Below are 27,708 nucleotides of genomic sequence, written 5' to 3' on the forward strand. Positions count from 1 at the left end.
AGAGAGAGGCATATCTCACAGAGGATACTGCCACTATGGAATAGAATAGACTCCCCATCCACATAAAACAAAGTTCATCTGCATCAATTTTCAAGACCAACTAAGATCTATGGATGGGAAAGAGAAAATTTACCCCATGAATGCCTCCTGTACTACTAATGGACAGATGCAGCTCCTAAATGCTTTATCCCATGCCTGGGTTACCTCAAATTATCTACAGTTTGATCCCAGTTATTCTCATTAGGAGTAATATATACTTATTAACCAAGCACTAGACAGGAACCACAAGCCAAAATGTGGAATTAACAGCAGTTTATTCAGCACATCGACACGAACCATGAGCCAAAATGTGGAAGTAACTGCAGTTTATTCAGCACATGTACTGAATAAACTGATGTTACTTCCACATTTTGGCTCGTGGTTCGTGTCTAGTGCTTGGTTAACCCCACCTGGTACCTGTGTTTTTGGTGTTTGTTTCCTGGTCATTTCGGGTACCTAGCCTCACTGTGCTTGAGTATATACTTATTAACCACAGGCTGGGTAAGGCCAATCTACAACTAAATGAGATACGTTGTTTCAAGCAGAAAAAGGGAAATTGGCCTGCAAGGGCAGCTATTGTAGTACTTACCTATGAATGAACATTAACCTCAGGACAGGATTACAAAACATTTTCTTGAAAGTGTTTCCATTACAAAAAGCCACTGAACCAAAAGCTTGTTTCTAACTGGTAATCTTAAAAGCAAAATAAGTAAACACATTATCTTCTGTTAACAGTTGCAGTGCTGTTGACAAAGGTCTAAAAGTAAGATGTTAACTGCAGAGGCCAAGTCAGTAGACAAGGGACTAGATTTAATGAAATTAAACAAATTGCTCCTGATATTTAGGTAACTATATACAGAACAGATTGCATTCTCTGAATAATATCAAAAGCAGCAGAAGAAAAATACAGACAACCAAAAAAGGCTTAGCAAGGCAGCCTGAATTTCAGATATTCTTGGATTCCTGTGACTGCTTATTAAGCAAAAACTATTGGGACGCAAGAGAAATAGAAGTTATGTACTTACCATAACATTCCAAGTGAGTTGTTTATCTCGCCTTTATTCTCACTGATGGGTTCGGAGCCGATCCTCGGCTCCGACACGGCCGAACAGTTCCCAAAGGGAAAGAAGAAATATTGAAAAACCAGGATGGCACTAGCCTCTAAGTCAACAGTCAGCCAGGAGGGGGGAAGGAGGGAGGGACGTGAGAATAAAGGCGAGATAAATAACTCACATGGAACGTTATGGTAAGTACATAACTTCTATATGTGAAGTTGTTAAATCTTGCCATTTATTCTCACTGACGGGTAGCGTCCCTAGCACCCTCAACCCTGGGTGGCTCATGGGAGTATGTTCTTCAGTACTGCAGAACCAAAGGAAGACCTGTCCCTAGAAGCCTTATCTACTTTGTAATGTTTGACAAAGGTATGAGGCTTGGACCAAGTAGCTGCAGCGCAAATATCATCAAGGGGCAATTTAGCTTGAAAAGCAGAAGAGGTAGAGACAGTTCTGGTAGAATGAGCTTCTGGTTTGTGCGTTAAAGACATGTTCGCATTTTCATACACAAAGGATATACAATCGGATAACCATTTAGATAAGGTTGTTTTAGCCACTGGATTGCCTTTTCTTACTTCTGAAAAGGATACAAAAAGTTGATCTGATTTCCTAATATCCTTAGTTCTGTCAAGATAAAATCTGAGCTGTCTGTGAACATCAAGTTTATGCAGCATACATTCCAATTTGCTAGAGTGGTTGGGAAAGAACACTGGTAGTTCAATGACCTGATCGATATTTGACTCAGAACACACTTTAGGTAAAAATGAGGGGTTTGTTCTGAGAGATACTCTATCAGCATGGAAGATCATGTAGGGTGGTCTGATGGATAATGCTTGAAGTTCTCACACTCTGTGGGCAGACATAATGGCCACAAGAACATTTGTCTTCCAAGATAAGAATTTTAAAGCACAAGAAAAAGCTGGTTCAAAGGGAGGAAGAATAAGTTGAGACAGCATGAGGTTTAAATTCCAGGGAGAAAAGGGAATTTTGATCGGAGGTCTCATATGAAGAACACCTTTAAGGAAGGTTCTGGATAATTTATGGCTCATAATATTTGAGCCATCAAGACCACGGTGAAAATTTGAGATAGCAGCTAAGTGAAATCGAACTGTACCAGCTGCTGCCCCTTTCTTAAAAATTTTTGTCAAAAATTCCAAAATGGAAGATAGTGGAGCTTGAAAAGGGTCAATGTTCTGCGCGTTGGCCCAAATTGAGAACCTTTTCCATTTACTGCCATATAGTTTCCTGGTAGATGGCTTGTGAGAAGACAAGAGAATCTGTCTTGTATCTTCTGAAATTAAATGAAGCCTGGCAATTAGGGGAAGTGGATTAGCCAAGCAGTCAGTTTCAGGGACTGCAGAGAAGGATGAAGGTCCCCTGATGGGTGCATCAGAAGGTCCGGAACTGGGTCCAGGATCCATGGATCCTCCAACAGATGATGGTGGAGAAATGGAAACCAAATCTGTCGAGGCCAGTAGGGGGCTATGAGTATAACCTTCCTTCCCAGCGATTCTGCTTTCTGTAAAAATCTGGGTATTAATGGGAAGGGTGGAAATGCATAAAGGAGACCTGGGGGCCAATCGTGTAACAGTGCATCTCTCGGGGGATGACCCGGAGGTGGTATCAGGGCAAAGTAGCTTCTGCATTTTGAATTGAAGTGGCTGGCAAAAAGGTCACAGCAAGGCTGGCCCCAATTGCAGAAAATCAACTCCGCAACCTGTTGTTTGAGAGACCACTCATGAGGGAGTAATATTGCCCTGCTTAGCTTGTCCGCTATGACATTGGATTTCCCTGGGATGTGCGTTGCTAACAGAAAACACTGGGATGACACAGCCCATTGCCAAACCCTGAGGGCTTCTCGACAAAGGGGGTAAGACTTGGTTCCGCCTTGCTTGTTCAAGTACCAGACTACTGACATGTTGTCGGTCTGAATTGCAATAGTCCCTAGAGGGAGAGAGTCCTGAAAGTACTGCAAAGCTAGAAGTACCGCTCTCAGCTCTAGAACATTGATGTGCAGACGTGATTCTTGATCTGTCCATGTGCCTTGGGCAGTCTTTCCCTGAAAATGCCCCCCCACACCCTATCAGGGAAGCGTCCGTGGTCACAGTGGCTACTGGGGGGGGGAGACAAAGGGTCTTCCTATTGTAACATGAAGAGACGTCAACCACCACCGAAGGTCTCTCCTGCAAGAATCCGTGATAAGAATCATGTGGTGCATTGGTAGTTTCTGGTAAGACCACTGAACGAAGAGGAGCCAATGAAGGATTCGCATATGCATCCTTGCGAGTGGTATAGCCAGGATTGCTGCTGCCATCAAACCTATTACTTTCAATACCTCCGGCTGCTGTAGCTTTGTTCTTTGACGCCAGTGAGCTGGCGTTTTGGCGGAGAAGAGAGACTCTTTCGAAAGGGAGATGTAGAGTGGTGGTTGAGGTATCTAATTCTGCTCCTATAAAAACGGTATGCTGAGATGGCGATAAGGCTGACTTTTCGAAGTTGATCGTAATGCCTAATTGATGTCAGAGTGTATTGTGTTGCCTGAGTCAACTGATGCCTGGTGGTAGCGGTGAGGAGCCAATCGTCTAAGTATGGAAACACCTGGAATCCTAGACGCTTCAGGTGAGCCGTGACCACTGCCATACATTTGGTGAACTCTCTGGGGGCTGAAGTGAGACCAAAGGGCAGGGCTCGAAACTGGTAATGACTAGCTCCCAGCCGGAAGCGCAGATGATCTCTGGAGCGTCTGTCCATCTTTATGTGATAGTACACGTCCTTGAGATCTATGGAGCACATCCAATCGCCTTTCCCTAAAAGGGAAGAATGGACTGAAGCGTAACCATTCGGAACTTCTCTTTCTTTACCAAGTTGTTGAGTTTGTTGAGGTACAAGATAGGTCTCCAGTCCCCTGTTTTCTTTGGTACCATAAAGAATCTTGAGTAAGTTCCGAATCTGACTCAGTCTGCTGGGACTGGTTAGATGACTCTTTTTTCTAGCAATCTGTGGACCTCTACAATTGCTTGTTCCCTGATATTGGGTGGAACATCTGGGATTTTTTTTGATAGGAATGGGTGGGGTAAAGAACGGTATGAAATATCCGCTGGAATTGATGCTTTGTACCCATGTATCCGATGTTATGTTTAGCCAGGCTTCTGGGTACAAAGGCAAGCAACCCCCGTCTGCCTCCAGAGTCGAACAGTTGGGCCCCCTTTCAGGGGCGCTGGTAGAACTGACCGGAGAACTGACCCCTGTCACCCTGTTGCTGCGGACCCCCTCTGCCACGGGGGTGGCGTCTTCCATTATAACCCCCTCCTCTGCCTCTAGAGGGGGTTTCACCACGTGTGTCCCAAAAGGCTGCCTGAGTTTTTCGGAACCACATCCCCCCCCCAGGGCCCTTGGGGTAGGGCCGAGTAGGAGTGGAAAAACGGACCCCAACGGCAGATAAAGTCTTGCCTTCCTGCTCACACCTGGTTAAAGTTTCCTTTACTTTGGGCCCAAACAGTGATGAGCCATCGAATGGGGTATTAATAAAGGAAGACTTGAAGGGTTCCACAAAGGAACAGAGGCATCCAGGCTTGTCTGGGAAGAGCAATGCCCGAACTAGCGGCTCTACTCGAACCATCAGCTGCATAGGATATGAGACGCATGGATGAGTTCACTACTGAGTTTAGGGTAGTGAGCTGGGCGTTGACTTTGTCGGCCACTACTGCAGCTACTGTACCTTGGAGAGTATCTCCTAGCTCTTTCAGGAGATCTCTCTGTAGTCTTGTAAAATGGGTCAAGTAGTTCAGTGATCGCAGAGAAAAAGTCGCTGAACTAAACATGCGCTTCCCATATCTATCCATAACCCTAGAATCTCTGTTAGGGGATGGATAGAAGAGGATGTCTCAGATACTTCCTTTTTGGTGGCTGCAGCCACCACCATGGCATCCACAGGCACTCCTTTTGTCAAAAATGGCTTATCTACTGGGGCAGATATGAATTTTTTGGGTCTACGAGGGACAGGTTCCATGGCCTCCGGTGACTCCCATGCCTTACGAGAGATCAGTTCCATGAGCTTGTCATAAGGCGGAGACACCCAAGAAGTGGAAGGTTGAGACCCAAAAGCCTTCAAGAGCACAGACTCATCCTCAGTAGGGGTCTTGGACTGCCAATCGCCCCTCTGACTAAGGATCTCTAGTATCTCTGTAAAGGAGATATCCTCAGAGGAGGATCGAGGGGACCCTTCTGACTCATCTAAGTCCGTGTCAGATGTCAAAGACTCCTGTAGGGAGTCTAAGTGCCTCCTCTTGCACAGTCTCTTCCTGGGTACCTCCTCAGTGGGAGGATCTGGGGAGGTCTCAGAAGAGCAGGGGACACCCTGTGGGGGTACTTGAGGCTCGGGGTCGCTACGATTAGAGGGGTTGGTAGATGCAGAAGTAGACACAGGAGCTTGAGGGAGAGGGAAAGCTGAACCAATGCTGACGTTGTCTTTGGAGAAAAACCTCTCCTCATAGCATCGAAGGCACCACGGCTCCGACGAGAAGGAGTGGACGGACCTGAGAGCACTGTCCGATCCTCCAGCACCGAAACCCTGGGCTCCGAGCCTGAGGTAGGAACCGAGCTCATCCGAGCCGAAGCCCTGAGAGGAAGAATCGGCACCGACAAGTCGGTGCGACTATCTTTCCCGGACCTGACGGGACAGCGTTGGCTCCGAGAGCCCTTGGTCGGCGCCGAGGACATCCGAGTAGATGGAGCCGATAACCCCGGTGCGGGTATCGGCTCCAAGGGTTCGACCACCATCGGTTCAACTTCCTTCGGCTCCAAGAGTCCAGTACAGCTCGGAGGAGGAGTAGACAAGTCCGGTTCCATGATCTTCGGCACCGACGAGCTGGACGGGGCCGACAACAATTTTGGCAAGTCCTGGTGCCTGTAAAAGCTTCTGCACTAGCCGATCCATGTCCAAATCTGAAAGGCTGACTGAGGACTTAGCTGAGTGCACCGAAGGTGCTGACTGGAGCAGAGGTGAAGAAGGAACTTCAGAGACCAGCTCCAATACTGACAGCTGGCTCCGAATCAAAGGTACACTCGGTTACGATGACTGTGGAACCAATGACCCCCCTTCTGAAACTTTAGCCTTTTTGGAGACCTTATCTGATGACTTGGATTTTGAGGATTTGCAGGACGTACTAGCACCTTCATGGCAACTCAAAACTTCCGAAAAAGATTGCTGTAGCAATCCCCTGTCTATAAGTTTCCTCCTCCTCTTCAAGAGGACTCTTGAAGAGAAGGAGTGACAAATGATACATGTGTCTTGGAGGTGCTTGGCCCCCAGGCAGTAGACACATTGAATGTGTCCATCAGTGATGGACATTTTCTGCTCACAATCTGGGCATTTTTTGAATCCCGATTTGGGATGGGAACTCTCCTTATCATCCGACATACTGAAGAGAAAAATAGTAAATTAGTTTCACAAAGAACTAAGCCCAAACCGGGCACTATCTACAAAAGTATTATATATATATATATATATATATATATATATATATATATATATATATATATATATATATATATATATATATATATATATAATACAAATACGGGGCTAAGAGGCCCACAGAAAAAGCCTAACTACTAAAGGGATTAATAGTAGGAAAAGGGGCTAAAGGCCCACACAAACTAAGAAGCCAACAAGGCCCTAATTCTTAAACTATTTAAACTATCTAAACTATCTAAATACAATAGAACTAACACACACTAGATATATATATAACAAAAAGAAAACTTTTTAGACTTGCTGTTGATTTGTTTCTAAAATGGTCCAAGCTAGCTGGATCACCGAGATCTCTCTTGCCGTGGCAAACTAGATCTGAGGTAATTCCAGCAGTGCATTGTGGGATAAGGGGCTGGTCTTGAGCTACTGGCAAACCTTGAGCTTGCTATCGGCCGTGTCGGAGCCGAGGATCGGCTCTGAACCCATCACTGAGAAAAAACGGCGAGATTTAACAACTTCACATTAACAGTTCCAGAGAGAAAGTCCTAGAATAAAATGATGCATATATGAAAAGACACAAGAAAAAAAATACAATCAGAAGGAAAGACACAAACATTGCTTTATAATCCCTACATCACGACCCAGATCTGCCTTGCCAAGCTGGCATTAGGTACAAGTACTACTTATTCCAATATTGTTTCATTTGTTTCATTGTATAAGTCTCTGTCTTATTTTGCAGAGGAGGGCCATTGTTAAATATTTGATGTCCATCAGTCACATACTATCTTCGAAATTTGACACTCAAGCTTCACTGGCACAGAGTTGTCAGACCTGACAACAAAGCAAGAGACCAGGGCTCGAGTAGCAGACATGATGCCCAGGGATCCTTCTAGCAAAAGTAGGATTAAGCTGTTAGTGGCTTGCTATCCTCCTGTGGAATATGCCTCCAAAAATGCAGCCTCTAAACGAGACCAGAGACTATCCCTTGATACACATATTATTCAACTCGTCATGGGTAAAACAAATACAGTAAGCTAATTACAAAATGAAAGGCAACACTAAGTAAGGAACAGGTAATGCATGCAATGCATATGCTAATATACAGCTCAGCCAAGGGAAAAGAACATTTGAGTTAAATTCCCATCCAACACAATATGACAATGACTTTGGTACTGATTCTTGTACCTCAGAGCTGACTTAAAAGAGGGCACTGACAGGGAAATCCTCCAGAAAAACGGGAAATCTCTGAAGTGTGTTAAACACTTATGGGATGGAGAAAAATGAAAGGATCACTGCAGGCAAGCAGTTAGTAGGAGGAAGGGTCAAAAACAATCTAAAAAAATGTTGACTTGCCTAGATCCATGATGAAAACTTAACATGAAAAATACTGCAAAATTGGGTTCTGCAATTCAAACAGGATAAGAGGAAAGAATCGATTAATTAAAAGAAAAATAAAATCAGCACTGGTGGTATAGTAGTGAGCATAGCTGCCTTCCAAGCAGTTGACCTAGGTTCGATTCCTGACCAGTGCAAGAAATCTGTACATTTAGTCGCGTCAGTTGTGCAACAGGTAGCACATTTCCCTTTGGTGCAGAAGACTGTGGGTTATACTCCCACGCCAAGAATACAGACTGTTGACACTGCAGTGCAGCATGGGTGGTGAGATTTACTGCACACCTGAGTGTGTCACCTTCAAGATGAGATGATAAACTGTCTTTATGAGTTGGGGGGTAGCTCAGAAGAATGCAAAAGATGCCACAGCAAACACTGGGGATCATGGTTGGCGTAATGGTTACGAGGTTTACCTTACAGATAAAAGGTACAGGATTTTGATTGTCACCTTTGATGGGAAATTGGCTTGGCTTAACGGCCTGCAAGGGCAGCTAGCTTAATACTTACCTAAGAACCTGTAAAAATCAAAGAAGAACTGGCACAGTGTGGACTGAATTTAAGACTAGCCAAGCCTTCAGCACTTGATAAATTTTGACACTTGACAATAATCCGGTATAAATGATGCAGCATGCAACCACACCTGTTCAAATAAGTGGAAAGACTGCAGGCATTTTCTCAAGCCTGGATGCAACACAGCTGTTCAACAAATGTATATATCTCACTATCAACTAAAAATGTATACACATTAAAAAGCCTTACTTTGCAAAAACCTGGTCAAAATTATTCAGCTATTGATTTTAGAAGCATCATTCTTTCAAGACATTAAAAAATATGCAAATACAGGTAATGAAATGTGAGAATACATACCGAAAGAGAGTCTTCACCAACCTGGCTACTAGCCAAGGCCATTATATTAGGAGAATAGAATCTTTCATACATGGATGCCCCTTGGCATGTGTCAATTATAAAAAGCAACTCATTGTACCTGTGGGGAAAAATACTCATTACTTTTGTCATTAGCCTAATTTTAGCAAAGCATCAGAATAGTGATATAATCTATTTGGTTACCACAGCAACAAAACCTTCAAGTTCTACTTTAATAACATAAGATAACCTTGCAGAATTGATATCATAAGATGTAAGCTGACAGCATGCTTGTTTTAGAGTGTGAAACTTCACTTAAAACAACATTTATTACATCTGTATTTTGCTCCAATACTGCAGCTACATAAATGAAATCACAGTACCACAGGTTCATCTGTCTTATGTATAACAGTGGTATCAATATCTAACCTTAGTTCTTACAACAGAGGTTCTCTAGAATAACTGGCAATACAGAAAACATGTAGGCTTAAATTTATTAAAAAAAGGAAAGAAAATTTTATTTTCTTCTACTAAATCCATGGTGCAGGTGTGAAGTGAGCAGATGGAATTCACAGAATTATTTCTTATTAACTCAGGTTCCTGAGCACCTCTTTAGATTGAAAGTATCAGCATGGGGGTACAAAAAAAGTACATTTTACCACTGGTAAATGTACAAAAATTGATTCAGTAACAAGAACACAGCTTTACAAACAAAATAATCATCAGTATGTATCATCCTTAGTTTATCTTAATGCATTACTAATATAGCAGGGATGCTTTGAAAGATGGAATTCAGAATAATTAAGCACCAGACTGCATGAACAAGATCTAGATTAATAATGACTATTACACATGAAGTGAAAATAAAACACACAAGCTAAATAAGCAGTACAACTCTCCACTCAGTTAAGTAAGAACTACAACTTAACAAATATATATCTGATAGAACACATGCTAAGGTTATAAATAAACCACAACAGATCTGAAGGAATACCTTATCTATAGAACTAATGTAGCATGTATCAGTATGAGAAAGAAGCCTTCCACAAGCAATGCATTAGAGATATTACTTACACAGAGAAAAAGAAAAGTTATCCCCTCTCTGACTTAAGCTGGGGGTATAAGGGCCATTAGGCCCTCAGAAGCCAGAAGGTTTGTTGATGTGCTGAGATGCAGTTTACAAGTTTTTTTAAACATCCTTTTTATCCAAGAATAGCCTGAATAAAACCATGAAAAAGGAATAGAATTCAGTCTTACTCTCCAAATTTGCTTTTTCCTGCATCTCACTACCCCATAATAATCAAATTAAGGTGGGGGTCTGGGAGCTACTATTCACCCAGAAGCCTTGGAGTTAAAGATTTTCGGAGGTGCATTTTACAGTTTTTTTTTCTTCTGATCAATGACAGCCTAAACAAAAATCATGCACACAGAAAAGAAATTCAATCCTACTTTTTATTTCAGGGAAAAATAAGTTGCATCTACCTTTTCATGTTCAAAGCTGATGAAGCACCAATCTGCAATAAATTAAAAGACAAATCCTTGGGAGAATACTCATATCATATCTGGGAATAGTACCTGTCTCTTTCCCCACCCACCTCAAAATAAGTAGTCACTTTCTGTGTAGAAGCTAAAGTGACCCTATGTGCACCCTTAATGTTTGTGAGGAAATTTAAAGAAATAATGACAACACTGTTCATAGGTGTGTACTAGGCTAATGGCCCTGGAACCTTTACAAGCCTAGCCCAAAAAAAATTCTCAGGCACCGTGTCACCCGAGGTTAATTCACAGTGCCCATATCCAGTAGGGCAACTGGAATGATCCCTGGAGTGAACTTTCTGTTACCCATCCACTTATCAAGATTTCTCTTGAAGACGGCCAGCGAGGTGCTCTGCTTCACATGAATGGAAAGCTTATTCCAGAGTATGGGCAGTCTTTGGGAGATGAACCTGTCCCTCCAGCATGTTCTGTTAATTGTGGTAATGAGGTTATGATCTCTGGAGCATGTGGCGTGGGGGAATTGGGATTTCTTTAGGTGTAGCATTTCAAGTAAAGGCTGGGTCAGGCATGGCTTTGTAAGCCAAGCAGAGATCACTTCTAAGCAGGCGATAAGAGACTGAGTACAGCTGAAGTTTCATGAGTCTATCCATGTAGGTCATGTGTTTAAGGCCTAAGACTCTTTTTGTGAGGTACTTGTGTGGCCTCTCCAGCTGTTGTAGGTGTCTGGTCAGGTACATGCCAAACGGGGCGTTATATTCAATGATTGGTCTAACGAGAGATGAGTAGAGAGGTATGATGACCTCTTTCGTCCTGGATGCGAAACTTTTGGTTATAAGATGTGCCACATAGAAGGACTTTCTGACCACAGTGGCAATGTGGTGGTCGAAGGTGAGGTGGCTGTCGACCTGGATACCCAGATCTCTTATGGCCCCTTCAGTGTTCAGTGGGCTCCCATCAATGTGGTAATTTGTGGGAACTGAGTTTTTTCCAAAGGGGATGATAATGCATTTTTTAGAGTTAAGCTTCATGGCCATGGTTCTGACACAAGTCACTGGTCTCAGAGAGGCCCTTTTGTAGGATGTCTGCATCAGTTGGGGAGTTGATAATGACTCCTAGGTTTCAGTCATCAGCGAACTTGGTCAGCCAGTGTCCTTCTGTGTTGGCCTGGACTTCTGAGAAGTAGATGCCAAACAGCAGAGGGCCCAGGAATGAGCCCTGTGGGACTCTACTCATGACTGATCGGCAGTCTGACTTGGCATTTGCAACTTTCACTCTGTGGGTCCTGTCTGTGAGCCAATTTGCAACCCACCTAGTGATGTAAGGATTGATGCCTAGTTTGGTGAGTTTATCAATGATACCCGAGTGGGGAATGGTATCAAAGGCCTTGGCCAGGTCAAGGTAGGCTGTATGCACTGCCTTACTCTCATCCACAGCATTGGTAACTGCCTCAAAGAAGTCAACCAGGTTCAGCATGCAGGATCTCCCCTTAACAAAGCCAAACTGTGTGGGGTCAAGAGTTTGGGGATTTCCTATATCTTTGTTAAGCAGGTCCATGATGATGCGCTCCATAGCTTTGCATACCAGACTAGTCAGGCTAATGGGGCGATAGTTCCCAGCGTCTGTAGTTGCTCCCCCTTTATGGAACAGGATGACTGTAGCAGTGTGCCATTCGTTAGGGACCTAGCCTGAAGTAAGACTGTGACTGAACAGGGCACACAGATGTGGTGCCAGTTCATTTTGCAGCTCATGCAGGATGCAGCTAGGGATATTATCAGGTCCCATGGACGCTGTATTCTTGGCTTTGGACAATGCAGCTTTTACCTGTGCCACAGAAATGGTGGGTATCAGGCTTTCTTCTGGTATTGTGATAGGGCCCTTGGCGGGGGGGGGGGTGCAAAGTTGGCACTGAATCTGTCAGCCAGTATGTTGGCTATATCTGTTGGCTCAGTATAGGAGGTGCCATTGTGCTATAATGCAGAGCAAATCTGGGTATTGCCTTTGAGGTTTTTGATATAGCTATAGAAGGCTTTGTGGTTGTTGTTGGTGTCAGCCGCAATTCTGCCTTCATGGCTGGCTTTACAGGATTTGATAAGGGATCTCAGTTTTTTGTTGAGACTGATAAGGGAGGTTTTTCCAGTCTTGTGACTTCATTTTTTCTGCAACAGTTTCTTCCTTCTGTTGTAGAGTTTACTGATGGCTGGGGACCACCAAATTGGCTTCCTTTTTTTTTTGAGGAGAGCGTCTTAGTTCTATTTGTATGGCAAGGTCCATGCATTTGTGTACATGTTCATACAGTGCACTGTTGTCTGATTCGGCAGTCATGCAGCTATTTTCCGTTGGCATGGGTGCTGAGAAGTTAGCCACCTCTGTTTTTAGGAGCCCAAAGTCATCTTTAGAGAAGTTTTTCAGGGAAGTCACCTTAGCGGGGGTGTAGGTGAGATAGAGACTTTCATGGTGATCAGTTTGTGGTCAGATTTAACCAGGGAGGAATTGACTATAGGTGTGGAGCAATGGTCTCCCATGTTGGTGATAACCAGGTCGAGAATGTTGCTTCCTATAGTGGGGGTCAGAATGAGCTGGTCCAGGGCACTGGAATTGATAAATTCCAGAAAGCGTTGGGCCTGTACATTGGTACTTGAATAGTTTTCCCAGTTGATGGAAGTGCAGCTGAAGTCACCCAGTATGAAAGTATTGGCTTGGACCTTGATAGATTCCAAGATGCTTAAGAAGTTGGAGTGAGAGTCTAGGGACATGTTTGGGGTTTGGTAGCAGGCTATGACTTGTATGGCTGTCTCACCCAGTGTTAGTTGTACCTGAAGTATCTCGGATGCATTATGCTGGGCTCCCAGTCTAGAGGTGTGCGTATCCTTTAAGAATATGGAGACACCACCACCTTTGGAGCTTTCGGACGTATTCTGGGGCCGAAAGGTATGGCATGAGTTGTAGCCTGGGAGCGCAGGGTGCTTTCTGCCTCTTTATACCAGGTCTCCATTACAGCACAGACGTCAGCATTCTCCATTTTGAGGAGAGCTTCAAGCAAGTGCATCTTGAGATTTAGACTTCTAGCACTAAGCAGCATGACCCTTATACTGCATTTGGTTGTAGCTGTTATGGTGGAATTTTGGTCTTTGGAACACTGCCTAAAAAAAGACACTATAGGGCTGGCAAGAGACTTAGCCAGTACCCGGAATACCAGGGGTGACAGATGCAGGCTGTCTCTGGCAAAGCATTGAAGTCTGTTGATCATGTTGTCCCAGGCAAACAGATATTGGATTCCCTTAGAATGACACCAGAAACATAGTCAATTGGTAAAGTCAATCATCTTCTGCTCGTACTGTGGTATCATTCTGGGTGATGGTAGAATGCTAATCAGGGCTAGGGTCATACCTGCCTGGGCCACATAATCCGAGAGTTCCATCACATCTCTTTTCATGTAGTCCAAGGAGGTACGTCTCAGGTCATTCACACCCACATGGACAATGACCGAGTCATATTTGTACTTATTGTGGAGTGATTTGAGTGCATATTTTATGTGGCAGATCCTGGCACCTGATAGACAACTGACTGTCACCTTCTTCTTGTTCAATCTAGTGAGTGGGACATCAGTGTGCCCCACAATTGAGTCTCCTATGATTAGGACATTGGGCAAAGTGTTTTGCCTTAAGGGCTTGGGTTGAGGGGCACACTGTGGTGGTGAGCTATGTGTTCTGGGGTTGGTGTTGTGCTGTGGTGGTTGAATGTACTTCTGTCTCAGGGGTCTCTGTTGTTTGGGTAAATTTTTACTGACAGCCTCCGAGAAGGGGGTGTATGGTTTGTGTTTCTATGTGTGGGTTATGATGGTTGGTGTTTTGGAGGGCTGTGTGTTCTGTGTAGTGAGTTGCAGGTGTTGACCTTCTCCTCTTGACCAGCTAGTCCAGTCTTGGTTGGAGTGTGCACTGCTTCCAGTTCCGTGATATAAGTGCAACTCTCACAGACATGAATGTTGGCAGGTAAGAGGAAAGAGTTGCCTGTGTACATTAAACAGTTGCCACACTGTCTCAGAATGCCCAAGTGCACCAGGTTAGCAGGAGAAAGCACAGGAAATTGTCCTACAATCATACCAGGAGGGATGGTCATAACTAATAAGTACTGGTGCTGTTACTGCGTAGGAACAGCTAGTGCTGATAGCACCTAAGTGTGCTACAATAAATGCTACAAACGCCTGTTAAAGTGCTAGCCAATTAAGCTAATTGAAGTGCAAGAAGTAAAAGAACAAGCACATTCTAAGGGGAAAATTGAAGAGCAGACTTTCTGGCACTGGTAATAGTTTACACCTCAGCTGAACACTGTTGCACAGTGCGCAAACACAGGCTTTTAAACCAGAAAGTTGAAAGGGATGGAAAAAATGCCCAAACTGCCAATATACTACAATTTCTGCACCAGAAACCACTCATCTTTTGGTGGATAGGCTACCTAGTGCTTACCACTCCCACTGATAAGCTAGAAGGATTCCCTCCAACAGGGAAAGGTCTAGGGGGCTCAGAAACTTACAAAACAGTCTTGGATACAGCAAATCTGTATCTGGACTAGACTAGTTATATATAAGGTGGGAAACAAGTTTAGTTCAAACCTGAGTACCAAATATAATGACCTCTGTGGTTTGGGAGGAATGTTAAAGAAATAATGATGCCATCCCCAGTCCCCCAACCAAATACAGCAACCTTCTATGTATATATATGAGCAGCACTGCTTTTAGATTAGGAGGGGTGCAGGGCAGAGGCAATTAATATGTGCATATTAATTGCCTCTGCCCTGCACCCCTCCTAATCTAAAAGCAGTGCAGAGGCAATTAATATGCACATATCAAAATCCTCTTACACAGCCTTAGTGTATGTGGGGGGGCACCAGTCCCAGAAGTTCTGAAAATCTGGGTATTCTGTGATGCACTTATCCCTTATTTTTTTTTTTTTGAGAGATAACCGCTAAACTAAGCAAATGACAACAGGGACAGTTACTTTCATCCAGGCACCCCCACCAAGCAGTTATAGCCACTTCCATGTACAATTTTGACATCTCATTGTGATAAAAAAGCATGACCCTGCAATGTATTTCACCTTTATTCTAAACAAACAGTTGTCACACATTAAAATATTACATGTTGCTTCACATAATCACATTAGTCCTGAAAAGATAAAATAATAATCAAACATCAGCAGGTACAGGTAGCTAGGTTTTTCTTCCACAGAATATAACCACATCACTTATGCCTACTCCATGTGTTGCTGCGGGGGTGGCGCTGCGGTAGCGTTGTCGCCTCACAGTAAGACGTTGTCCTGTTCGATTCTCAGCTAAAGCGTCTTCTGTGTGGAGACATGCGTGAATGGGTGTACCTCCATTGAAGTTTGTGCATCAGGGCTGGCAACTTGGTACGTAAAAATCTACTGCCAATCATTAGCGGACTGGAGTTCCGCTGTGGTGACCCCTAACCGGGAAAAGCCGAAAGATACAATGACAACAACAACTTATGCCTACTCCATTTGTGCATATCACGTGTCAAGTTAAGTAGACCATTTTACTACTATGAAATGCACACTAGTCCTACAAACCCAGACAGTTGCTGGTTAAACTGAGCAAATGACAAGACGGTCAGTTACTTTTATCCAGCCAAACCTAACCCCCACCCAGCAGTTATAGCTACAAAGTCTGATGGCTATGTAATATTATTTCACCTCCACAGCATACCTCTCAACCCAGAGATACCGAAAATATGAAAAAAGGTCCTTTAAATGTAGGGAACTCCAGCTGAAAATGTGTACATCTAATCTGCATAAAATTTGAATACCAAATAGCACATAACCGTTCCTGCTTCTAGTTAGAATGTGGGACAATACTCACAAACACATGTTCAAAAAACAGTGTGTGACAAAAATGATGGAAAATATAAGCACACTGTCAAAGACAGTAAAATCTGTAGATGTTAATGAACTGTATTGTAAAATTCTATTTTACAAGCTCATTTTTTGCTTCAGAAAAAGGAGATGCAAGATGTGTGCCCTCTTTCTTTAAATTACTGATGCCACCAAAATGTTGGTCAATTGTGCTAGAGAGCTTCAAGAATCCCATGTGTAGTGGGGGGGACTCAAAAAATTGTGTGAAAGGGTAAATAAAACTTGTAAACAGAGGCACACATAGAAAAATAAGGGCATCCTGTGTGGGGTAAATCAGGCCTGAAAATAAGAACATTCTTGAAAAACAGGGAATGGACACATAAAGAAGTTACCACAGGCTACAGTATTCCAAACATTAAGTTGCTCCACAGAAATCACAAAGCCAGATAAATATTGTCAAAAACATCTGTTTGATCGCTGCCAGCATTATTGTAAAAAAAAATAGTAATAATACTTATCTCATTAGACCATTTCCCTCATTAGCAATCCACAAAAATCATGAAGCCAGAAATATTACCAAAAAATATCTGGTTGATCACTATCAGCATTATTTCAAAAACAGTAATAACACTCACCAAGCTATTACTGTTATATGTGCAGAATGTCCCTATTTTTCCCTCATACTGTTATCTCTTACATATATATAAAATAATAAAAAAAAAAACTCCCTTCAAATGGACAGCCACTTTCTCATCCACATTTGAATGTTGCGAAGTCTCAACTCCTGTGACCTCATAACATTTAAACTTAAACATGACGTGACTTGAATATCAACTCCCCCCATACAGCACTCATTGTGCCATGGGTGAACTTTCATTTAATATTGTAAACAATAAATAAATAGGGAAGGGGCACCTCTACAAGCATGGTGTCCTAGGCAGCTGCCTAGTTCACTTATGTGTAAGGTCATTCCTGACTGATTTAAAAAATGCTACTGTGGTTTACTTTCTTTCACATTAATATATGTGTACATGTGTCACTATTTTGGTTGAGATTTAATAAAGATGCTCATAAAATCAACACATAATTAACCAATTAAAATTACTGCATGTAAAAGGGTCACTGAAAAAGGGAGGAAATAACAGCCTCCTTGAATCCACAATTATCTGGTATTTATGCTCACATCAAAACAGAGAATTCAGCAGAGTTTCTCCACAAAATCAAATATATGAAGTTTAGACCTTAAAAATCATACATCAGAAACCAGTAGTAATTCCTTGATGATGGAGGAATGACAGGATCAGGAGATGTATGAATCAAGAAACAAGCAACAGTTCACAAAGGGTTTTAAAGCTCAGTAATCTCAACAACAAAATATGCAGACTAGGGAAGGTGTGAAACTGATGAAAAAGAAAGGTAAGACTGAAATGCTAGTAAAATGATGGAAACAGCCCCATGGAGCACTGCAAAGCATTGAATATGGAAAAGAATGATGATAATGGGTTTAAAATCAGAAATTACTGGATGGCCGAAAAGGGGAACCATAATCTTCCAGTAGTTCACAACTCAAAGGTAAGACAGAAGTGGGAACAGCAGACATTTTCCAAGAAGCGTGACTACAGTACTGAGCAGTACCCAATGACATGTTGGAGATTATTCCTGACAAAGTTCTAACAAATACAGATGAGGTGAGGGCCACAGACAACAGTGATTATGCTGCCACTGTGTGGTTTATAATCCCTGAAGTAAATCTTGGGACAGGTCACCAAAAAAATGAAAACTGGAGCCACAAAATGAAAGGCCTGTCTGTTGAGAAAATTATCAATAACACAAAAGGGGAACACTAACTATGAACAGTGAAAGAGCTGTGGAAATGCATTGAGAAATTACTGAGAAACTGAACAAATTAATTTATTAGAAGAGATATCCAAGTCTGGCTAAACACTAGCAAGAGAGGTTATAACTGAAAGGAGAATGGTCTACAGAAGTAAGACAAGTAGTAGGTATGATGAGAAACTGGCCTAAATGAATGTTAGAAAAGAAGAAACATGCCTGGTTTAATAAGCCTACTTAGCCCTAGAGTTCGGCACTGCAAAAAAAGTGAAGAATAGACAAAACAAATTTGAAAGGGATTGGATGTATGTTTCAAACTGCCCTTCACCTGCTTTCAGAAGAGAACAGAGAAGTATGACCAATGGTTTCTATATCACGAAAAAAACTGACAACTGCACAGGACAAAGTTATTTTAATATAGACCGGCATATACCATTAAAGTGTTTGTCAAAACACTGTAATTAGTATTGCTCTCAAAAGAGAACACAAACATTACTAGAGGGGGAAAATATACAACAAAAGTGAAGAAAGGTAAGAAAAGAACAACTTGTTTTAGTAGTTCAGAAGGCTTCCTCTTAGAAAGACAAGATGCTTTTAGCTCCAGGATGACGAGAAGCTTCTCCAACCAACTAGAGGACTAAAATTCGTTACCCCAAGATATGTCCCAAAAAGACCCAAGAAAGTATCGAAATGTAGGATATGATTTATGATAGAGGGGAGAAAGATGCAAGCAATCTCAAAAGTTGTGGACTAAAATACACCATACTAAGGAAGAAAAGCAGGATTCCAAGACAAGAAAGCCAGAGAATGCTGACTCTGCAACCACTTAAAACACATAGACCACTGCAGTACCCACGTTAAGGTTGCAAAAACTGCTGCAATTATGAGGCCAAGTGTTTAGGAGAATGGGAGCCTGAAATATGTAATGCTTGTAGATTAATAAGGCAAAATGCCTAAGTTCCCAAGTCCTAACCAGTGGGGGAAAGACTGCACTGAACACTGTCCACAATCACTGCAATAAAGGGCAAGGTCTATAACAGCATTAATTATTCTAGCTGAGAGTGATCCTCTATGACTGAAGTGATAGGAGAACTCGGGTCAGTCTGGCCGACAAGGATAATGGAATGAAATGGGCTACCAATTGCTAGCCATGCATTAATGCAACATCGAATACCTCCTCCTCCACAGGTCCACCATCACAACAGCACAAATCTCTCAGGGGATCCTTGAGGAAGAAGAGAACTTACAAAGCAGCATTCAATAACGAAAAAACTGACTGTCCAAGGTAAAGTGAAGGAATCTCCTGTGGGGTTCTTGTGAATGGATATTTCAAGAGGCATTTGTTCTCTCTAATGACACCATCTTGGATTCATTCAGCAACACAAATACATGCCTATGCAGTGCATGTAAAGCTTGAACCAGATGATGTGAAAGATGAAGTCTGTGAAGCCACAAGCAGGCTTATAATTCCCAAATGAGGAGAAGAAGCAAATGGGAGTAAAAACTAAACTACTCCACTATTCTTCCAGCAGGACCTGCTCTACAGCTTTCTTGACTATCAGGAGCAGTGACTGACTGAGAAGCTTCATGGAAACCAACAAACTATGATGACAGACCAATAACAACATTTTCAAGATGAATGGGCACTCAAGCAATCTACAAATATAAAGGTTAATCTTTTCCTACTCTACTAAACAATATCTCGCATGTGGTCAGTAACAGGCAAGTCTTACCTGCAAAATGCCCCACGAGTCTCTTGGCTAAACAATAATGGAAACAAGATAGCCTAAATCAGGCTGTCCCTCACAGAGAGACTCCCAAGGCAACTGTAATGGTAAATGTGTTTGCCATGTTAAATATGCAATAGACAAAGCAGAACCAGACTTAGGGAAATTGCCTGATTTTTCTTTTCCTATACAGCTGAGAAAACAATTATTCCAAAGTTTGATTCACCAGAGCTAAATGAAGCAAAACGCGTTCTTCGGTTCATTGGGTACTACCAGGCATGAAGTCTAAGAGACCACTAAGCAACCTATGCCAGTCTTCTAATTATCCTGGAATACTGTCAGATTAAGTGACTTGCTCTGAGTCACAGAGAAGGCAATTAGAAGCTGAGAAAATCAAACCCTAGACTACAGGGAACAGCTAGTTAACAACTCATAGCTTTAACCCTCTGTGCTGACTGCCAGCCAATAAATGGATAATTTAAAAACAACAAAATGAGAGACTCAATTCTGTCCAGGGCTTTAGACCACTTGTCCAAAAGAAAAGTGGCCACATCTTGAGTCATCTAGGATACATGTTGAGCAGAAAATACTCACAAAAGAAAGTGTGTTGTACACCACTCTGGATGGGATGCTTATTTTTGTGGAGAATGCTATAAACGTTCAGCCTTCTTTCTTGAAAATATTAATCTTAACAACTAATTCCAAGAAAAGAAAACCTAAGGATTTGATTCTGCCCATTGCAGCTACATAAAAAGATTATTTTTAGAAAAGTGACAACAATTATTTGTCAGCTTTAAAATGCAACTCAAAAAAGGGCCTCTCCGGAAGGAACTAGTAAAGCACTCACTATTTCAGTATATTTGCATTAAAGGGATGTATCCATGAAAAAATAATTTTGCTCTCTGATACAATGACAGAGGATTACGAATAAGAAGAAGAAGAAAAAGAAGCTAGGGTAAGAGAACCCATTTTCCTCGGATACTACATCTTTTCATCCTTTTTACTTGTGAGTTTCTAAGATTCCAGAAGTCGATATAGTAAGAAACAGCTGCTCAGTTTACAGACACCAGAACTAAAACCTTTGAAGGGCACAATGGTAAGATACGTTATAAACTTGTCACATTATCAGGAAAGGCTAGAACCAGGAAAAAGAACTTGGCAGAGACAATAGGGAATAGTACCTCACACCTATTTGCTTTGTGTCATCTCATACTGAACAGACTTCCACAGTACAGCAGTGGCATGTTAAGGAATGGAACCCCAAAAGTGGGTGCAACAGCACCTTAAGAGTTTCTGTCAACCCTTTTCAATTAATTGACAATTTACCTGGGTAAAAGCAAGGTATGTAGTTCCTCCAAGATAGTATAAGACTCAGTGCCGTGCATTAGGGACACATGGGCCTGCTCATCAAACATGGGAAAAGCCCCTACATGAAATTGTGAGTGAAGAGCAGCAGCAGTCTCCTTACTCTCACTGTTAGAAGCCATTGCCAGTGAACACTCTCTCTGTTTAACCTTGTGTATTTCAGAAAATGAGAATCTGGACAACAAACACTTTATACAAGATTATGATATTTATCAGGGAGCAGAGACCACCAGAAGCATACTGAGCTCTGAGTAGGAGTCAGACCTAACAGTCTTAGACTTAAACTTCAGGTCATTTAAACGTTGTGCTTCTCAGGTTCCTGTCCGGTATCCTTAAATAAACTACTCTTATGACTGGGCTAATACCATTACCAGGAAATGATGGACTACAAGGAAGGCCTGTTTTCTCTCAAAAGAACTACTCGTGCTGGTATTAAGTGTTGGCAAAGGCAGCAGCCAATGCCAAAATTATGCAAACGTTCCAAGCAGAACAAGTACAACCTATGATTTTTTTTTTTTGGGGGGGGGGTTGATTTGTCACCTTTCAACTGCAACAGATATGTAACAAGTGCTAAGAAGACAGCAAAGCTATAAAAGCAAAATGAAAAAAATGGAGAAAATTGGAGTCTGATCCCGTTTTCCCCCCTTCTTACAAAATGAAGAGAAATTGTGCCAGAGATCCACCAATGGTGATCTTTTACTCCAAGTAAGTAATTTTTCTTTGTGAACCATTACAGTCAATGGATTTTCTTTGTTCAGCAAATTATGTTTCACGGCTGAAACAATGACTCAGCAGTTAGAACTTCCACTTCACACAGCTTGGTTCTCTGGTTTGCCTCTCTGTCAGGGTGCCTACTGTGTAGAGTCTACGTATCTCTCCAATCCCTATATCACTGTGGGTTTTTTGCTAGAGCTATGGTTTCCAACAACATTTTGGTGATCCTCTAAATTCTGCATGGTACTCATGCAATTAAACGTGTGTGTGTGTGTGTGTGTGTGTGTGTGTGTGTGTGTGTGTGTGTGTGTGTGTGTGTGTGCATGTGTGTGTGTTGCCACTGAGTTCTGGCATAGGATCAACCTGCAATGGATTACATGGGAAATCACAGATTGAATGCATGCACTGTTTCAAGAGGAATTAATCATAAATGGTTTTGAATCATTGGAAAGCTTTTAAGCTCACTGGTTAATTAAAAAGGAATAGATGCTTTATTCAGTTATTTACTTCAAATAAAAATAAGTTATGTCTTACCATAACGTTCCATCTGTGTTGTTCATCTTCTTTCATTCATCACGGATAGGTTCAGTTCTGAGCCCTCGGAACCGGGTCGGCCTTTTTACCAAGCTCATGCCAGCCAAAAAACTCTTGAGCTAAGTTTCTACCCAGAATGCCCTTCTCCCTGTAACCTCAGATCGAGTTTGCTAGAGAAAGAGAAGTAAAGCCGAGGCCACTTCTGCGCAAATACCCTGGGACACCACTTGGACCCAAAGCATCCCCCATGAGCCTTTGGAGGGGGAAGGAGGGTGGGAAGTGATGAATGAAAGAAGATGAACAACACAGATGGAACGTTACGGTAAGACATAACTTCTTTTTCTGATCTTCTTTCCATTCATCACTGATGGGACAGAATCCCAAAGCTACCTTGAGGTCCATGAGCAGCCCTTATGGAAGGACATTCCTGAGTACCATTGAGCCGAAGGCAGCTTTCCCTCTGGAGACCAAGTCCAATTTGTAATGACTGATAAAGGTATGAGGCTTAGTCCAAGTAGGTGCTGTGCAAATGTCATCCATGGAAGCCCTGGAATGGAAAGCTACAGATGTTGCCATAGATCTAGTGGAGTGAGCTTTAACTTTTGGCATAGGTTCGTTACTGAGGGACTAGAGGAAACGTATGCAGTCCCTTAGCCATTTTGATAATGTAACCTTAGAAACAGCATCTCCCATTCTGGGCCCAGAAAAAGGAGATGAAAAGCTATTCAGACTTACGGATAGGTTTGGTCCTGTCTAGGTAAAATCTTAGTTGCCTATGTACATCCAAATAGTGAAGGGAGTACTCTCCTCTATTGGAAAAATTCAGAAAGAACACTGGTAGGTCAATGGTCTGGTTAATGGAGAATTCAGAAACAACTTTGGGAAGGAAGGACGGATTCATCCAAAGTGATACTCTGTCTTTATGGAACACCAGATAGGGCCTCTTGATACACAATGCCTGCAGCTCCGAGACCTTTTTGACAGACGTGATGGCTACCAAGAACAAAGATTTCCAAGACAAAACCTTTAGGTCACAATTCACAGCAGGTTCAAAAGGTTTTTGAGTCAAAGACTGAAGAACTAAAGTGAGGTTCCATGGTTCCACAGGATGACTGACAGGAGGCCTGATATGAGAGGTTCCCTTGAGGAAAGCCTTGTGTAGATGTAAAGAGTTAAGGGGGGTGCCATCTATACCATTGTGGAAATTAGAAATTGTCACTAGGTGTACTCATACAGTAGAGGCAGATGCGCCATTATCAAAAAACTTAGCCAAGTATTGAAGTACTGCAGTTACTGGATCCGAATAAGTGTCTAGCATGTTATCCTTAGACCAGATGGAGAACCTTTTTCATTTATCCTGATATAGTTTTCTGGTGGATGGTTTATAAGAGGCCAGAATGATGTCTCGAACAGGCGAGTAGAGATTAGCTTGCCTGGCAACTAATGGAAGTGGATTAACCAAGCTGTCAGCTTGAAACTGGACATATTTGGGTGGCTCAACCCTTGGGGGTGAGTAATCTGATCTGGAAGAGGGTCCAGAATCCACGGAGGGTATACTAGGTGAGGCCGACGGAAGGGGAACCAAACTTGTTGAGGTCAGAATAGAGCTATGAGGATCACCTTGCATCTCAACTGAAGAGCTTTCTTTAGAAATTGTGCAATCAGGGGAATGGGTGGACAGGCGTAAAGAAGTCCTCTGGGCCAATTGTGGAATAGAGTGTCCCTTGGGGACTACCCCTCCGGGGTAAAAAGGGCAAAATAGCTGCTGCACTTGTTGTTTGAAGGGGAGGTGAAAAGATTGCAGGAAGGCTGGCCCCAGTGGCTGAAGATTTCTGTCGCCACCTTGGGATTATGGGACCACTCATGAGGCAGAAGGATGCATCTGCTCAGTTTGTCCGCAATTACGTTGGAGCTCCCTGGGATATGTGTTATCAGATAGCAACTGGAAGCTATCGCCCACTACCAAATTCTCATGGCCTCTCGACACAGGGGGTAGGATTTGGTTCCTCCTTGCTTGTTGATATACCAGACCACTGACATATTGTCTGACTGAATTGGAATTGTCCCGGAAGGGAGAGACGAATGAACAATCTGCAATGCTAACAGCACTGCTCTCAGTTCCAGAACACTGATATGCAGGTGGGCCTCTGAGGTGGACCATGTGCCTTGGAGTGTCTTCCCCTGGAAATGCCCCCCCACCCTATCAGGGAAGCATCCGTGGACACAATGGCTCAGGGCTGAGGGGATTAAAATGGGCGACTCCAAAATTCTGTATGGCCTCATCCACCAAAAGAGGTCCTGTTTGCAGGAGCTGGTTATTCAAATCTGGTAACTGAGGGAGGTGATAGTTTGGGAACCACTGACAAAGAAGGAGCCATTGCAGGATCCACATATGTAGCTTCACTAGAGGCGCTACTGGAATTGAAGCTGCCATAGAGCCCAGGGCCTGAAGAACTTTCCTTGCTGAAACTTTTGTGTGACAGAGTATCACTCGGAGCTGGAGCCTCAAACTCTGGAGTCTGTGATTTGAGAGTGACATTAGACAGGACTGGGTATTGAACACTGCTCCAATGAATTCTATTTCTTGTGTAGGAGTAGGTTTGATTTCTTCCAATGTATGGTTATTCCCAACAATTCTGCCAGAGAGAGAGAGTATAATGCAGTGCTGTTACCAGAAGATGCTCAGTGTGGGCAGTGAAGAGCCAGTCATCCAAATATGGAATCAACCGGAATCCTTGTAGTCTCAAGTGAGCTGTGACCAGCGCCATGCATTTCGTGAACACTCTGAGGACTGTACAGAGACCGAACGGCAAGGCACAAAATTGATAATAACTGGCTCCTAGCTGGAAGCGAAGCAGACACCTGGAGCGTTTCTCCATCTTGATGAGGTAATATGCATCCCGGAGATCTACTGAGCACATCCAATCGTCTTCTCTCAAAAAGGGGAGAATGGACTGAACCATGACCATCCGGAATTTGGTTTGGGTGACAGACTTGTTTAAGCTGCTGAGATCCAAAATGGGTCTACAGTCCCCTGTCTTTTTTGGCATGAAAAACAATCTTGAGTAAAATCCGGATCCGCTTTGGTCTGGTGGGACTGGTTAGATGACTCTTTTTTTTGAGAAAGCTTTATTATCTCTGAAGCTGCTTCTTCCATTTGACTGGGTGGAACATCAGGAAGCTTTCTAGGAAGATTTGGTTGACAAGAAAGGGGAATGGTGTAACCTGTGGTGATGATACTCTGCAATCAATTATCAGTGATAATAGACTGCCAGGCAGCTTGGTGCACAGAGAAACAACCCCCAACTGCTTCCAGAGGTAAGCAATCGGGCTGTTCCTTAGCAGCACTGGTAAGGCTGTCCAAGAAGGAATCCCTGGAGTCCTGGTTACAAGGACCCCCTCTGCCTCTGTAGGGGCGTCATCCGAAAATGTTACCCCCTCTGCCCCTGGGGGCATCATCACCACGTGCGGCATAGAAAGAACCCTGAGATTTTTTGTGCCACATTTTCCCACTCCTCTGATTCCTGGAGAAGGTACATTGAGGACTGGAAAACCATAGGCCTATGACAGACAGGGTCTTTCTGTCTTGCTCACACCTGACTAGTGTGTCCTTCACTTTGGAGCAAAAAAAGGGACGATGCTTCAATGGGTGCATTCAAAAAAGAAGACTTGAAGGGGTCTGCAAGATCAAATATGCGCATCCAGGCATGACGCCTCAAGACAATGCCCAAACCCTGCTGTAGCCAACCCTTCGATCCCATGTGAAAGCAATGTCATGGACGAGCTGGATATCGATTCCAGGGTTGCAAGCTGCGAGGCCACTTTGCCCTGACCTTGTCAGACAACTGTCCTGTGAGTGTCCCAGACAGTTCAGAGATCAAGTCCCTTTGGAGCCTCGTAAAATGTGCCAAACAGTTCAGGGAACGTAGCAAACGTCCTTGATACAAAGACTCTCTTCCCAAGTCTGTCCACCACCCGGGACTCCCTGTTGGGCGGGTGGACAGTGGGACTTTCCTCAGTCAAGTCCTTTTTCGTGGCCACCGCCACCATAGCATCGACTGGTAACCCTTTGGACCAATGCAGGTTCTCCTCAGAAGGGGAAAGAACTTTGTCAGGTCTCCGAGGGATCGCCTCAATGGAATCAGGGTTCTTCCAAGCGTGCCGCACGATGAGCTGGATGAGCTCATCGGCAGGCAGAGTCACCCAAGAGGTAGAAGGCTGGGCGCAGAAAGCCTGCAGGAACACAGACTCCTCAGATGAAGGGTTGGAGGGCTTCCAGTCACCTCTCTGCTTTAGCATTTTCAGGAGGTGACCGAGAGGACCCTTCACCACCATCGCAATCCGTGTCTTCCATTAATGACTCCTCGGGTGAGTCCATGTGCTTCCTCTTGCATGTCCTCTTTCGAGAGGCTCCTCAGTGGGGGTCTCTAAGGAGGACTCAGTAGAGCAGGTACCCTGAACAGGGGTGTCCTGCGGCTTCTCTGCCTGGTGTCCTGGGGGGGGGGGGGTTTGCAGAAGCTGTAGCTCAGGAGGCAAAAACTGGGGTTCGAACATCAAAGGCCCTCTCCATCACACGGAAAGCAGGTCCGCCCAAAGAGGGATAGGAGCCTGGAACCGAGAAAGACAACCTCGGGACGGGGTCGCACCCTGCTCCGACAAACCCACCCCCACGGATGGAGCCTCAAACAGGATCTGTGTGGACGTGGCTATCGGCACCGAGGATGGAACAGAGGAGAAACGCGGTTCCGTGCCACAGGCCGAGGCGCCTGCCCCCTAATCCACAGATTTAGGAAGGACTGGTTCCGCAGGAACCGAAGACCAAAGGGACAAACTCGGAGACAGAGTGAGGTGTAAAACAGACGCCGAGGTGATGGATTCCGAGAAGGATGCCGGAGCAGAAGGCTTTGGAACCGAAATGGATGAAGGAGGAGTGTAACATGGAGTCTGTGGAGAAACTAACCCAAGTCCTGCAGGTGGATGGGTCTTAGGAAGAGTGGGTATCCCCCTGGTTACCAACAGCTGGTCCACAAGACACACTACATTGTGTTCTGACAGGGTCCTGGTGGATCTAGTGCATACTCTGGATGGAGAGTCAGGAAGTTCAATGAACGGGCTATACACCTGGCCCAGAAACAGATCTATGGAAGGGGAGTATCGGGTCCATGGTGCAAGGTCTGCCGGCACCGAAGTCTCAAGTTCTGAGACCGGGAGTAGTGGGGTCAAATCCAGTTTTGCTGGTAAAATGCTCGGTGTTGAAGTGGCACTCAGAGCCAAAACGGTTGGTTCCAAAATCGTAACAGAAGAAGGTATCGAAGGTGTGCCCTGAGCTGAAGCAGCCACAGGTGTCG

The 27,708-nt window shown here is 43.6% G+C and overlaps 1 protein-coding gene across 1 annotated transcript in view; it reads right to left on the reverse strand.

The window, feature by feature from the left end:
* PIGK (phosphatidylinositol glycan anchor biosynthesis class K) overlaps positions 1–27,708 on the reverse strand; it is a 585,228-nt gene that overhangs the window by 516,752 nt on the left and 40,768 nt on the right. Inside the window, exon 3 of the mRNA XM_044086844.1 lies at positions 8,827–8,944. Coding sequence (XP_043942779.1) covers positions 8,827–8,944 — 118 coding nt within the window. The remainder of the gene's footprint in view (positions 1–8,826; positions 8,945–27,708) is intronic.

This window comes from Protopterus annectens, chromosome 10.part0 (assembly GCF_019279795.1).
Source record: "Protopterus annectens isolate FY-2018-M chromosome 10.part0, PAN1.0, whole genome shotgun sequence".
Taxonomy (NCBI): Eukaryota; Metazoa; Chordata; order Ceratodontiformes; family Protopteridae; genus Protopterus; species Protopterus annectens.